Below are 13,218 nucleotides of genomic sequence, written 5' to 3'. Positions count from 1 at the left end.
TGTATATGAGTACATTAAAAATAGAAATGATATCATTCTTGGGTTGAACGCCTATTAGACCACAGACTTTCAAAACAAAATAAAATCAAAACAATACAAGTTCGATATATAGTTAAAATGCCATGTCTAGAGACCCTGCCCTGGGTCTCAGCATAATTATCCTCTTACCCCACCTACCCCAGTCCATTGCTGTATTGTGCTTTGAGAGGAATTCACTTTTTGCCTCTGAGTACTCAGCACAGTGCTATTTCCATCCCACATAGCATTTCTTTATTGATTAATGGGCCCAGAATTAATTTAACTTAATGGGAAGACCAAGAAATGAAACTAAATCCTAGCACTCTCCTGCTTTGTCTAAGGCCAAGCCTTCTGCTTGGCGGTGCTCCTCAATCTTGTTCTTTCTCTGAGTTATTTTTGTTGTTAAACGGGAAATAGCTTGTGGTCCTTTTTACCTTGTAGACAGCCACTGCTCCCTTGTGCTGTGTCTCCTCTGTAATCCTCTGTGCTCTGCACATGGAAATATTGCTCTTATTAGGCCCATGTCCCTTAAAAGGTGGACTTCCGACAACAGCTTACAGAAGCTAAGGGTATCATTTTGACCAAGAAAAGTTTTAAATCATTAGGTTAAAAATGGCAAAGTCACTCCTAATCTTAAATTTTTACAGTAACAGTATTTGACTTGTCCTGTTCTGAAAAGATGCTCATGGGAGTGTGTCTGGTGGTTGTGGTAGTTGAGGGGCTCTAGTTGTTCTTTGGAAGCAGTGTAGCCAGAATGTCTCTCTTCTGCTCCTGAATAAACAGAGAGCTCTTCCTTACATGACTTGGGCTGCCTCTTATCACACTCTAAGAAGACTTGGAAAACTGACTTACACAGCTTCAGTTCTTTTAAATTAACCTGTAGGCAGAGGTAAACATAAGAGTCAATATTAAGTTACTGCCTTTTTAAAAGCCATCTGTCATTAAAATTTTGAAATGGGTACCGGAAAAGTGGCTCAGGGGTTAAGAACGCTGGCTACGTTTGCCGAGGGCCAGGTTTGTTTTCCAGCACCCACGAGGCACTCCACAACCTGTGTTACTCTGGTTTCAGGGATCCAGTATGTTCTCCTGACCTGCACAGACAACCATCAGCATGTGGCACTTACATACATGCAGACAAAACACTCATACATTTAAAAGAGTCCATGTTTTTAAAGAGTTTAGCACACCTTAGAACAAAAAATGTACTTTAGTATATATCACAAGGAATGAAATAGAGCTCCTTCCTCTTCTAACAGTTCAACTTCTAGTAGTTCAAACCCAATATTGAATCATTCCTTTTAAGTCACATAGTTTTTGGGGGAATTATCTTTACTATTTGGAAGATAACTTAGCCAAAATGCACTTCCTTTCTCTCTCTATATATATTTTTTAAACCTTGCTTTTACACCCCTTGGTAGCCACCTTAATTGTTGTGGCTTCATGAACAACTTTCTTTTCTTCTGTCTTTCTGAGGACTATATTAAAAGCCTGAAGTCTAATAGATGAGTGGCCACCCATTAGTCAGAAGCATCGCTTCTGCCTTTCTGCAGACTGTGCTCCCTTCAGTAGCACCTCCATTCCTTAAGTGCCAGCACGCTCAGAACACGTACTCAATTTTTATTTGGATGCCTCTTCCAGAACTCAGGCAATTTTTCAAATGCCAACATGCAAATGGCAACTAGTCTCTCACTTTTATAACACTGGGAGGTCTTTCTTTTTAAATTTCAGAACATTGTGAATAAGTAATTCAGGTCATTTTTTTTAATGCAGTGCTAAAATTGTAGAGTTTTCTTTTAACAGATCTGTACACAGAAATATTCAGAGGTGAAATCAAATGATAATACATTTACTTCAGAACTAATTCAGGGAGTAGATGAGTAGGTGAGACTGTTACGGTGGCTGAAGTAGTGTGCTGAGTACAAGAAGTCCATTGTTATTCTGTGTACTGTGCACACCTTTAAAATTTTTGATGGTAAAATACCAATTTTATGGGTCATGTCCTTGTTAGAGCACCTTAATATAAATTTATAAGCCTCCATAAAAATCAGCATCAGTTAAGATGTTAACTCCTGAGTCATCTCCCTTACGTAGGTGCCTGCTGGATATCCTGGTCAGGCATCCTGCGAGATGCAATCCCAGAGTGCCCTGAGATGAGCCGGGCTTCCACAGCAGTCCGCATCAGTCTACCTGCATTGACCCTGCTTGCTTAGCTGCTGCATTGGCGCTCTCCCCACCTTTGTTTCAGCTTCTCCTCTTGTATACTGTGGAAGTGTTAAGTACTTACAGAACAGGTGAATGGAACCATGCACACTTCCCGTGGCACCATTGGCAGTGTCCCATAATTCCCTTTATCTCAGAGAGGAAATCCAGTTCACAGTTGTATCCCCAGAAACTGGTGGTATTTCTGCCGTGATTTAGGCCTCTAATGCATATTCGTGAAATGGTGACAACAGTTTCCACTCCATTTTCCTCTTCACTAACAGGTGTTTGTTTGTTTGTTTGTTTGTTTTTTTAAAGAATGGACCTCCATAGTGAGTCTATTATAGACCCTCCAACTCCATGTAGTTTCTGGAGGATATGTTCTATCTAAACTGTCTATTCATCATATATGTTGCCCCTCTATACCATTCAAACATGAGTCCTGCTCCTCCAGACTTTGCTCTTATGTGTTCTTCCAGATGTTTACCCCCTCAGCACAGAGCACTCAGACTGCTTAAGCACTTTATCTTGTCCCAACACTTTTGAATCCTCTTTTTTTTTTTTTTTTTTTTTTTTTTTTTTTTTGGTAGGCCTGTTATCCCCGTGCACATTTTGAAATTGGACAACATGGGGGCTGCCGTCCTTAACCTGAGGCAGAAAACAATACATCACTCCAGAGGCTGGGAATATAACAGCAAACACCACAGTGCCCATGTCTTCAGCCCACACACTTCCTCTCCACTGGTGACAACAGTTTCCACTCCATTTTCCTCTTCACTAACAGCAAATGTCCCTGAGTCAGGAACAGCCTTTCATTTGTCTTAACATCCATATTTATCCGGAAAATAGAGGAACCTGAGAAATATTTGTAGAAGGAGCAAGTTGAGAATGAATTTCCCTTTGTTTTTGCTAAACAAATAAAAATTTCTTCATAAAAGATGTTAAGTCGGGTATTGTTTCTCACACATCAGCACCTGGTTATCCCCTTGTCGCTGTCACAATGTAGTCATCAGGTGAAATAATAACCCCTGAATCCTTAAAGTCAAAGCTGCCCACACTGGCCCACAGAAGACCTTCAAGTCTGCAGCGTGGATTCTCAGATCTTCAGGGTATCTTTGATGGTTCTTAGGTCAGCTTTAGCAAAGAATGTTCCTAAAGGATGTTTTCCAGCTCTGGCTTGGCAGGGTCTTTGACCTTGTGTATAGATTTCTCTAAATGGGTGAGGGCAGAAGAATCCATGAGTGTTGGGAAATGAAATGTGTTATGTTGACACGACCCTCCTTGCTTAAGAAGGCTAGGCAGATTGAATGTGTCCCTTTCTCTTTGCAGATATGTCTTCTCCAACTACAATGAAGAAGCCTGAGAAGCCACTGTTTAGCTCTACATCTCCACAGGATTCTTCCCCAAGATTGAGCACTTTTCCCCAGCACCACCATCCCGGAATACCTGGAGTCGCGCACAGTGGTGAGGAGTTTGAAGCAGAGAGGAAAGGCCTTCCTCTTGTTCACACACCGAACACTTAAGGGTGGAGGGGAAGTTTATTGTCGTTGCTGTGGTGACTATATCCTCTCCACCCAAAAGGGAGGGTTGCTAATGGACAAAATATTTTTTTCTTTCCAGTTTATGAGAAAATACTTAAGATTATATAATTTAACAATGTGGCCGAGGACCGACAAATTCTAGTAGGGTCAGTGATCCACGAATGATCCCTAAAACACAGGAGGGCCCACATATATATTGCGATATTGTTGGGATATTATTCTGGAAATCAATCTTCAGTATTTCAGCAAAAACATTATACAATTGGAATGGTATTTAAAAAGAAGTCATTGGTCCAGAACTTACCAGGTAAAGTTGGAAAGAGCCAGACTGGAGGGAAAAGACAATGAAGAAGACCTTGCAATAATGGAAGCAAAACGTATGCATGTATGTTTTCTTTAAAAGTAAAGGAAAACACGTCTGTTGTGTAAGTTGGCTTTCTGTCCTTTTCAAAGGCTCAGAATGACTTTTATTAATAAAATAGCCATCTTTACTTTCATTTTTAAATATAAAATCCTATCTGAATCAGACCCACTACAGTTTCTGAACTATCCAAAGATTTGAATTCAAACTTGAGTTTTGATAGTTCTTAGAAAGAAATTTTTTTCAGACTTGCTAAGACCAATCATTTCTTAAGCTCAGAGGCCAAAATGAAGCCACCTGTGTAGTTCACGTGGATGTATATACACACGTGAAAAAAATCTATTATTAAACTGAGCCGAGATTAAAATTCCTTATGACTTTGGGTGTAGTTTGTTGGCAGAAAGCATGCTTGAGGTCCCAGCACTGGGTTCAAGAAAACAAAACAAAACAAAACAAAACAAAACATGAGACATGAAGTAAAAAAAGATGCCCAACCTTTTGGTAAACATTTGCCTTTCCTTAAATTCTACTTCAAGTGGGCATACATCTTAAAGAAACACTTCAGTAGAACTTGTGTTTTAAGAAGTGTATGGTTCTTCTCCACAGTGCATCTGGTAGAAGGATGACACAGGGAAACGTTTAAACCATGTATCCTGTTACCATGCTTTTTAGTCAACGAGATCTGACAAACTAAGTTTGTGGTTCTGCACTGTGCACTCCTACAGTTTATATCCTGAGTGTTTTCTTTGAGGGGTGGATCAGTGTTTCTTAAAGCTTTCTCCCTCCCCTCTCTTCCACATAATCATGAAGTTGAAGATGATCATTCTAGACACTCTTCATTCATAGTCATGAAAAGAACTAAGTTTTCACATTGTTACCTCAAATATTGAACACTTGATATTCTCATATGCCTTGGATCAAAATATTAAAGCAACAGAGTTTTAATCTTTACTTTATATATATTTGTAGTCTTAATTACTAATCATATAGTTACTTCCAGCAACTCTATAGAAATAATGGCTAAAATACTCTTTCTCCATATTTGATTTAAAAATTAATTTTCCAAAATATACATTATGACCATGATACTGGGGAAAGCTTCCGTTGAACATTACCTACAACACATACTTATAGTACTTTGTTCTACAAGTAGAACATACTATTGTAAGATATGTGGGTAAATTCATATAAACATTTTTAATTAGCATTTTTGTGGCTTCCATTCTTCATGTTACCTCAGCAATGCTGTTGAACTTCAGTATAGTAAGAACTGGAGTCAGGATAAAGATAACCATAGGATAAATATCTTTGCTTTGAAAGGAATCATCTTCATTTGGAGGAGTGCAGCCCCATGTGCCAGTGTTCAAGAGTATTTACATAGCGAGTAGGTCATTATTCATGATCTGACAGTTTGGTCTGTTAATTGTTGTCTTTCATTTTAAACAACTGTCAACTAGGTTGTATAGGGAGATGATTTATTTGAAATTGAATTGCATTTCTATTTTGAGTTGTAGTCGAAGACTTGTGGGTCTCTTTCTCTCTAATTAATGCTGTAACTTGCTCCGGATTTAGGGAGACAAAGACTTTGTAATTGATGAATATACCTTGAATGGAAAGTAACTTGACTCAAAAAAAGCAATATTTTTTTTGTATAGTTCTACCCTAATCTGAACAAGAACTTTTCTTTTTTTTTTTAATTTTGGTTTGTGGATCTGGAAAGAAAGATGGGTTTGTCATGTAGGGTGGAGTTAATGTCTTTATATTCTTAGCAGAGCCAGCATTGAGGAAAAAACCATGAAAGGTAGTTGGCTTAATTATGGGAGCAGATGAACGGCTGATCTCCAGTGTTCCATCATTGGGAGTGAGTGACGTGGGAAGGCACAGCATTGACCAGCCAGTCTTTGTGTTCTGTGTTCTGCAGTCATCTCAACTCGAACTCCACCTCCACCCTCACCGTTGCCATTTCCAACGCAAGCTATCCTTCCTCCAGCACCATCAAGTTACTTTTCTCATCCAACAATCAGATATCCTCCTCACCTGAATCCTCAGGATACTCTGAAGAACTATGTACCTTCTTATGACCCGTCCAGTCCTCAAACGAGCCAGGTAAAAATGTAAAAACGAGAGAAAGCCAGATAAATGAGCCTAAGGGGCGCGGGGCAGGTCTGATTCCAAGCGCGAGGCTAGTCAGGCAGCGAGCCTCGTGGAACATCAAGGCTCCCAGTCTGCGAATGACAGGTAGGAAGGGCATTGTCCCAAAGGGATTCGTGAATACGTTTTGTGTTTAATGTTTTTGGGTTTTCATTGATTGAAAGAAAGTTTATGCAGAATGTTCACTGCCAAAAACCCCTCTGAGCTCAAGTTCACACCTCTGAAATACCTGGTTTGACATAAAGACAAAGTGCTTATTTCAGGCAGGAGCAAGGTATGTGCTAAAATAAACACCACCAAAGAGCTTACAGCTGTATTTATAGGCCAGTTATTTGGCATTAAAACCAGCTTTGGTAATGTAAACGTTTCAGCAGCCTTTGATGGCTCCTTGACTCTTTGCAGAGACATGACTTACATTTAATGAAATGGCATTTCTAGCTCTATCTGTCTGTCTGTCTCTGTCTCTCTCTATCTCAACATCATATAGTGGTTTTAGGAATTTACTGTGTAAGTACAGTAACTCTAGGGCATTTCTCAGTTTAGATGCACGGTTTCTTCTGTGATAGGGCATTGCATAGGAGTTTTCCACAGGCGGGGTTTTCAGTCATCTAGAAGCTCTTTGCACCAGTAATGAGTCGATTAACAGTTACGGTATCCAGGTAATTTTGATCTCATGTCTAGTATTGGGTTTTTCTGTTTTATCTTAAAAAAAAAAAGAAGAAGAAGAAACAAACAAACAAAAAAAAAATTGCTCATCACCATTTTAAGACCTTTGGGGAATCTATACAACATTTTACGATAACACTGTTAAGTTGTACTAAAATTAGAGTTTATGACTGTATGCATATTAGTTGTCAAGTTCAGGAAAAAATTGTATTAGTTTGTTAAATAAAGCAGAATGGTTCTTTCTGGATGCTTTAATTTTAAACATAAAATACTGTACCCCTTCTGTGGCTTAGAAAGTTACCTTTGCTTTTAGTTTCACTAATTAATATATAAGAGCAAATATTAACGTTTGGGAGTTAAACTCATCTATGTGTGCTTTAAAAGTGTCCACATGATGTGATGATGATGAGACCGAGGACAGTTAAGGAACAGGGTGAGATCTTGGGATGCCAGTTTAGAAGCGACATTTGCTCTCAGAGTATGGATTCAAAAGTCTGTCCATAGAGTATTTTGCTAGACTCAGCTGGGAACAGCGCACACAAGGTCTGATTTTAATTTGTGTAGAATTTCCATGAATAACAAAGTCTAATTAAGACATCCATTAAAAGTCCTTAACGTTAATTCAGTGTGGAAAATCTTAGAGTTCCATTGGATTTTTTTTTTAAACTGATGTCTTAATTAGGCACTGTTAGGGGGAAAATTATGCAAATTAAAATCAGGCCCTTAGTGTTACGCATTTCTTTAATTATTCAGTACTTGTTTTACATATATTTCGATTTCTTTATAAGTTAAGAGTGCATATTAGGTGATAATCTGCCTCTTTTGTCTCAGTTTTTCCTGTATGTTTTGAAAGTAGAGGTCCAGCTTCCAGAGGGGCATCCTACCCCCATCTCTGTTGGAAGCCAAAAGTTAAAAGAAAATCCTTCAGAGTTTTATAGACTGGGGAATCAGTAACTAGGATAGCCCATTGCTGGTGCTGTTCTTCCTCAGATGAGACATCCCTCTCCATGTCCAACAGCAGCGTCAAAGGGAGATGCTTCAGAATCTAGCTTCACATGTTTAAACTGGTGCGAACCTGGAGAGTGAAAGGTCCGTTGCCCCCGGTGTTTTAGAAAAGTCTGCATGGGCCTAGGCACTCTTCTTTGTCCCTTTTCTTACCTTTGAATGGGAGAGTGCCTGTCTGGCCCTATAGACTGTTCCTGTAGACAGAATATGCCCTGCACAAGCTTTTCATCAGCGAAGACAAGCATTGAGATTCTGGCTGTTTGACTTCTGTCCCAGGTAGGTATGGACTGTTCTGAACGACACGCAGAAACACTTTCACTATTGATTGCATCAATAGTGTAAAAACATTAGAGCTTCCTTCTTCCCAAGGACATACACAAAGCAGTCATTTATAATGTTCCCATAGCCAGGGGTTGATAGTGTGTACTTTATAAGAAAAGTAGGGCTTTAGAGGAAATGGCAGAACTTTTTTTTTAAGGAGTGTTATATCCGATTTGATGTTGAGTTCCAAACTCAAAGGCAGTTGATCTGGGTTTCGGAGTAAGACTGTTGCTCCGTACCTTTGCAGTGCTGGAAATTCGGAGTGGGCAATGGTCCTCAAGCCCTGAGGTCAGCTGCTGCTTTTCAGGGCCATGCTGATCTGGACTCTTATGCAAGGAGATGCCTTCTCCTCCCAACAACAGTTGGGAGATTAATTCCATTGGTGCTGTACCAATTATAGTGGTCATGCTATTCAGTGAAATATTTGGAATAAAATTGGCTTAAAGATATAATTCTCCTATAGGTTCCCATAGAGGAAAATTCCACTTTATTTTCCTGACATAAAGTTAAATACTCAGAAGTGTTCATTATGAATTGTCAGGATATTCAAAGTCAATTTTTAAAAATGAAAAGGAGGAAGTAACCCCTCTGTAACCTGCCCAAACTGAACCTATGCCTTTAAGTCAAAATATTTAAATGCTATTAGCTGTCTTTCCCTTATAAAATAGCCAGTTATAATGTATACATTGATATCTGGATATGTAGTGTTTAATTGATTTCTTTGTTTTATAAAGTTGGGATTAAACAGACCGTACATACATTTGGGGAGAATACTTGCCAGGAAATTGTTAGAAAGACCATGCAGTGAAGAATTGTTCCATGAGTATAAATAAAAAATGGCATTCTCTACCTAGAATAATATATTCCAGGCTTTCTTCAAACAGCGTACCCCAAAACAGTGTTTTGGTCTCCTACCACAGCAAATATTTTTTTTTGGAGTGGTTAAAACTCAAATAATAATGTATTTCCCGAGACTGGAGAGGGGATTTTCTTCATTAATTCTCAAAAATGTCTATGTAACTCTTCATCCCAGCAAGGGAAGAACAACAAACAGAAGTGTGCATTTGATGGTCCTCGCGCCCACTTCCGGTGTATCATAGTTACTCCTTTGAGGATATTGTATTCCAAAGCATAATGCCTGACTTACTTTCACATTTTATAATTGTGTTTGCATCTGAAATCTTGGATGCTTTAAATCTCATTCTATCTGCTTGTCTTAGCAAATCATTGACAATAGACTGGGCACCTTGCAGTCTAAACTGAGTTGTGTGTCTGTCATACCTATGTGCGAGAGAGAAAACTGTAAGCGATGGAAACTGTATAGTGTTGGACATGTTCCCTACTCTTGACATTCTTGTGTTCCTTATGTCAGTGATACCATTGTTCAGTAGGAGAACACTGTAGTGAGAGGGAATCCGAGAATTCGGATTGCTGGGTTCTTACTGCAGAGAACTCGGTAAGGAATTCCATCGTAGCCTTAGCTCAAGGCCAGTCTCCACGTGGGTTTTCTGCCTACTACATCAGAGGGTCAGGTCAACTGGACTCTGTAAAGAGGTGCTGTAAAGAGGAAGTCACCTGTGCAAAGTGCATCTGTGATCAAACCCTTCCTTTAAGTATGGTTGCTGCTGCTTCTTACTATTAAACGTTGACCGGCTCCCAGCTGAGGCTTCAGAGGGCCTGCATGGTGGCTCTCTACCCTGTGCAGAATCCCCGTGCGTGTACTGAGAGGAGTTGCTGGACAGGATGGCTGCCTTTTGGATTGCTTCACCCGGCGTTCTGTTTTTGTTTTGTAGCCTAACAGCAGTGGTCAAGTAGTAGGGAAAGTGCCTGGCCATTTCACGCCTGTCTTGGCACCCTCTCCCCATCCCAGTGCAGTGCGACCTGTGACCCTGACCATGACAGATACTAAACCCATCACTACATCCACTGAAGGTGAGGCAGCTTCACCTACAGCAACCAGTAAGTATTTCTGTAGGAAATGAGAAATGTCCATCGAAGGCACCATTGGATACATGATCCAAGGTGGAAAACACAGGAACATTCTGGCTACCTGACCAGATGGAGATTTCTCATTTAAGTGGAGCTAGCAGGCATGTATGTGGCCCAGTGGTCCCATGCTCTCTCTTATCAAATTTCTATTAGCGAATCATATTTGACAGGAGAGAAGCATGATTGTTTTTTGAGTTAACAGCTATAACAAAAGTAATAACCCATGCCTGCTTGTTCAAGGTAGACATTGAAATTACACCAACAACACAACACAGTATGCAAAGGTTTTACATCACCAAAAGGGAGATTAGATAATTATTACTCATTGGAACATTTCTAGAAACCAAGCCCCTTTCCCAAGCGAGTGTCTCTGGAAGATAATTACATGCTTACCTCAGTGTACGTTATGTCACCGTGAGAAGCAGTTACACATGCAGGCAAGGACACTGTGAAGCTTAGGATTAGGCATGTGTGAGGTGCCCACACTTTCATTATCTACAATGTTTTCTTTGAATATTTTGGTTATCAAATTACAATCAGATACTGAGTCTGTTGGCATGGCCATAGCACTGTAAATGTCAGCTGTAGACAGTATCCTTACAGAGCACACATTGTAAATGTCAGACTTAGGCAGTATACTAATGTTGCTGGCACACATCAGTAAGCCAAGTGACTCCTCCGCTTCATCATGTAGAGTATTCCGAATTATATAAGGAATAGATTTTCAAATGGCTTCACCTAAACTCCCAGCTTCTTAGAGGTAGTTGGTACGCGCAGATTGGCAAATGGTGACACTCCATCTGACAGGCACTAGAATCTCCGTCCCGTGATGTGTGGCCTACATCCCAGTGATCTGTCCCCGTGATGTGTGGCCTACATCCCAGTGATCTGTCCCCGTGATGTGTGGCCTACATCCCAGTGATCTGTCCCCGTGATGTGTGGCCTACATCCCAGTGATCTGTCCCCGTGATGTGTGGCCTACATCCCAGTGATCTGTCCCCGTGATGTGTGGCTTACATCCCAGTGATTTTTTTTTTCTTGCACAGAGCAAGGCCATCCTTTGCGCTCTGAAAACTCCCTTATGGAATTAGACCATCAGAGACACCAACGGCTCTTACTCTCTCAGCCATCAGAAAAACATTTTTTTAAATGACTTCTAAAAACAAACTTTTCAAGAAAAAAAAAGGTGTAACTTTATTTTCACCTTAGGTGCACAGTCAATACCCATTATTTATTTAGCAAAATTCACAAGCCCTTCAAAGTAGGAAGTCTAGATAGGCTTGGAATGTATATCACTGACCAGCGATGCCTGGGAATTAGCTCACTGGCAAAGAGTCCAACCCCAGTAAGCTCTTTTCTGAATGCAAAGATGGATGAAACTTTTCTTTTAACTATTTTCTGTGTATAGTACAGTCACTAAGACACTATATGTATGCTTTAAAAGCGAGCATCAGAGCGTCTTTGAGCCAAGACACTGGTTTAAATAAAAGCGCATAAAAATGCTTTTAAAAATCAAAAACCAATCTCAGCATAAGTGATGAAAACCAAAGTGCCAGAAACTGCTGGTGCCTACTTTTATGTTGGCACCGAACATGAGGTTCAGCGGAGGCTCCAACCCGGGTAACCCACAGTCCTTTGACAGGTACCTTCAGCATGTTTGATAATGAACTGCTTGTATCCTCATGCAGAAGTTGTTCAAAAAGAGGTCTATTTTGCCTACTAAAATTTCTAAAATGTCCAAAAGGAATATCTAGGTTATATAAACATGGCTTCTTCATTCCTACATACAATAGCTATGGATAATGAGAAACTTCTTCTAAAATTTATACATTAGGAAAGTTAAACAGAGAGACCAAGGAAGCTTGTTTTATAATGGTCGGGAAAAACAGACAACAACAAAACAAAACAAAAACCCACAAAGCCAAAAAATGAGCCCAGACATGCTGTTCACACTGTAAGAGCAAAAGGCCCTCTCCTTATTCCCCAGCCTGTGTAGTGAAAGCTCAGGGCGTGGGGATGAGCGGGGAACACCGCACAGGCGCTGATGGCTACCCCTGCCAGCGCTCCTTATTTAGCAGCAATTAGAACATAACCTGTGAGCATCCTCACTGTTTTAAAAACGTGACCTGTAAGTATCAAGTTCAAATGGTGCGTTTTTAAGAGAACATGAAGAATTAATATATTGATCTTTAAAAGCTCGCCTTTTAAAAGTCAGTGTCTGAATTCCTAGTTAATAAAATGGTTTTAAACCCTTCAGACCTCGTAGTGTAACATATGGTACAAAACCAGTTTTTCTGTTTAATCTGAGATGGAGCAGTAGGCTGAATTCTTCTTTTCCTTTTAAAAGATAGGCTCAGTAGTGAGAGAGTTTTCTATGGGATGTTCACTCCACCAGAGAAGCGCTTGTAGAAAAAGTAATTGTAAACTAAGTTACATCCATGTAAAGAGTCACCTGTATCTGCCTAGTGATCAGATATATAAGAGGTCATCAGCTCCTCACTGGCCAGTCACAAGCAATTGGTAGGGTTTTTGTTTTGTTTTGTTTTATAAGTACAGAAAATGAAGAATTTTTTTTCTTTCTTTGTCACAAATTTTTCAACCACACTTGAGGACATTTCTCATATTAAATAAAAGATGGAGCCAAGTCATTCCATGTGCTATAATCCAACTGTGCTCCTCTTTTAGAAAATTATTAGTGGAATTTTTTTTTATTTTAGTTACACATTAAGCATCGGCTTAACCCTGTCTCTGAACGCTGTAACATCCCCGACATCCTTGCCTATCTTTACACTTAGATTCACAGGCAGCCGTCACTGAGTCACCCACTGGGCACAGGAGAAAAGAGTATCTATAGAAACGGAGCACAGGGTAGCCAGGCGTCAGCGTCTAGACAGTAGTGTAGCCACAGCACTCACTGATACACACCCACACAAGAGCACAGGTTGTGGTTCGTTGCATAGATTCCTT

At 40.0% G+C, this 13,218-nt stretch overlaps 1 protein-coding gene across 12 annotated transcripts in view; it reads left to right on the top strand.

Moving 5' to 3' along the window:
• Nfib (nuclear factor I/B) overlaps window positions 1-13,218 on the top strand; it is a 406,951-nt gene that overhangs the window by 362,238 nt on the left and 31,495 nt on the right. For 5 of the 12 annotated variants that reach the window (NM_001429573.1, NM_001429575.1, NM_001398939.2 and 2 more), the window contains 2 exon segments: window positions 3,547-3,681; window positions 6,041-6,225. In NM_001429573.1, the coding sequence (NP_001416502.1) occupies window positions 3,547-3,681; window positions 6,041-6,225 (320 nt within the window). 12 annotated transcript variants of the gene reach the window in all.

The sequence above is a fragment of the Rattus norvegicus genome, chromosome 5 (assembly GCF_021556685.1).
Source record: "Rattus norvegicus strain SHRSP/BbbUtx chromosome 5, alternate assembly SHRSP_T2T, whole genome shotgun sequence".
In the NCBI taxonomy this organism is placed as follows: domain Eukaryota; kingdom Metazoa; phylum Chordata; class Mammalia; order Rodentia; family Muridae; genus Rattus; species Rattus norvegicus.
Note: the sequence above shows the minus strand (reverse complement) of the source record. Positions and strands in the feature narration are given on the sequence as shown.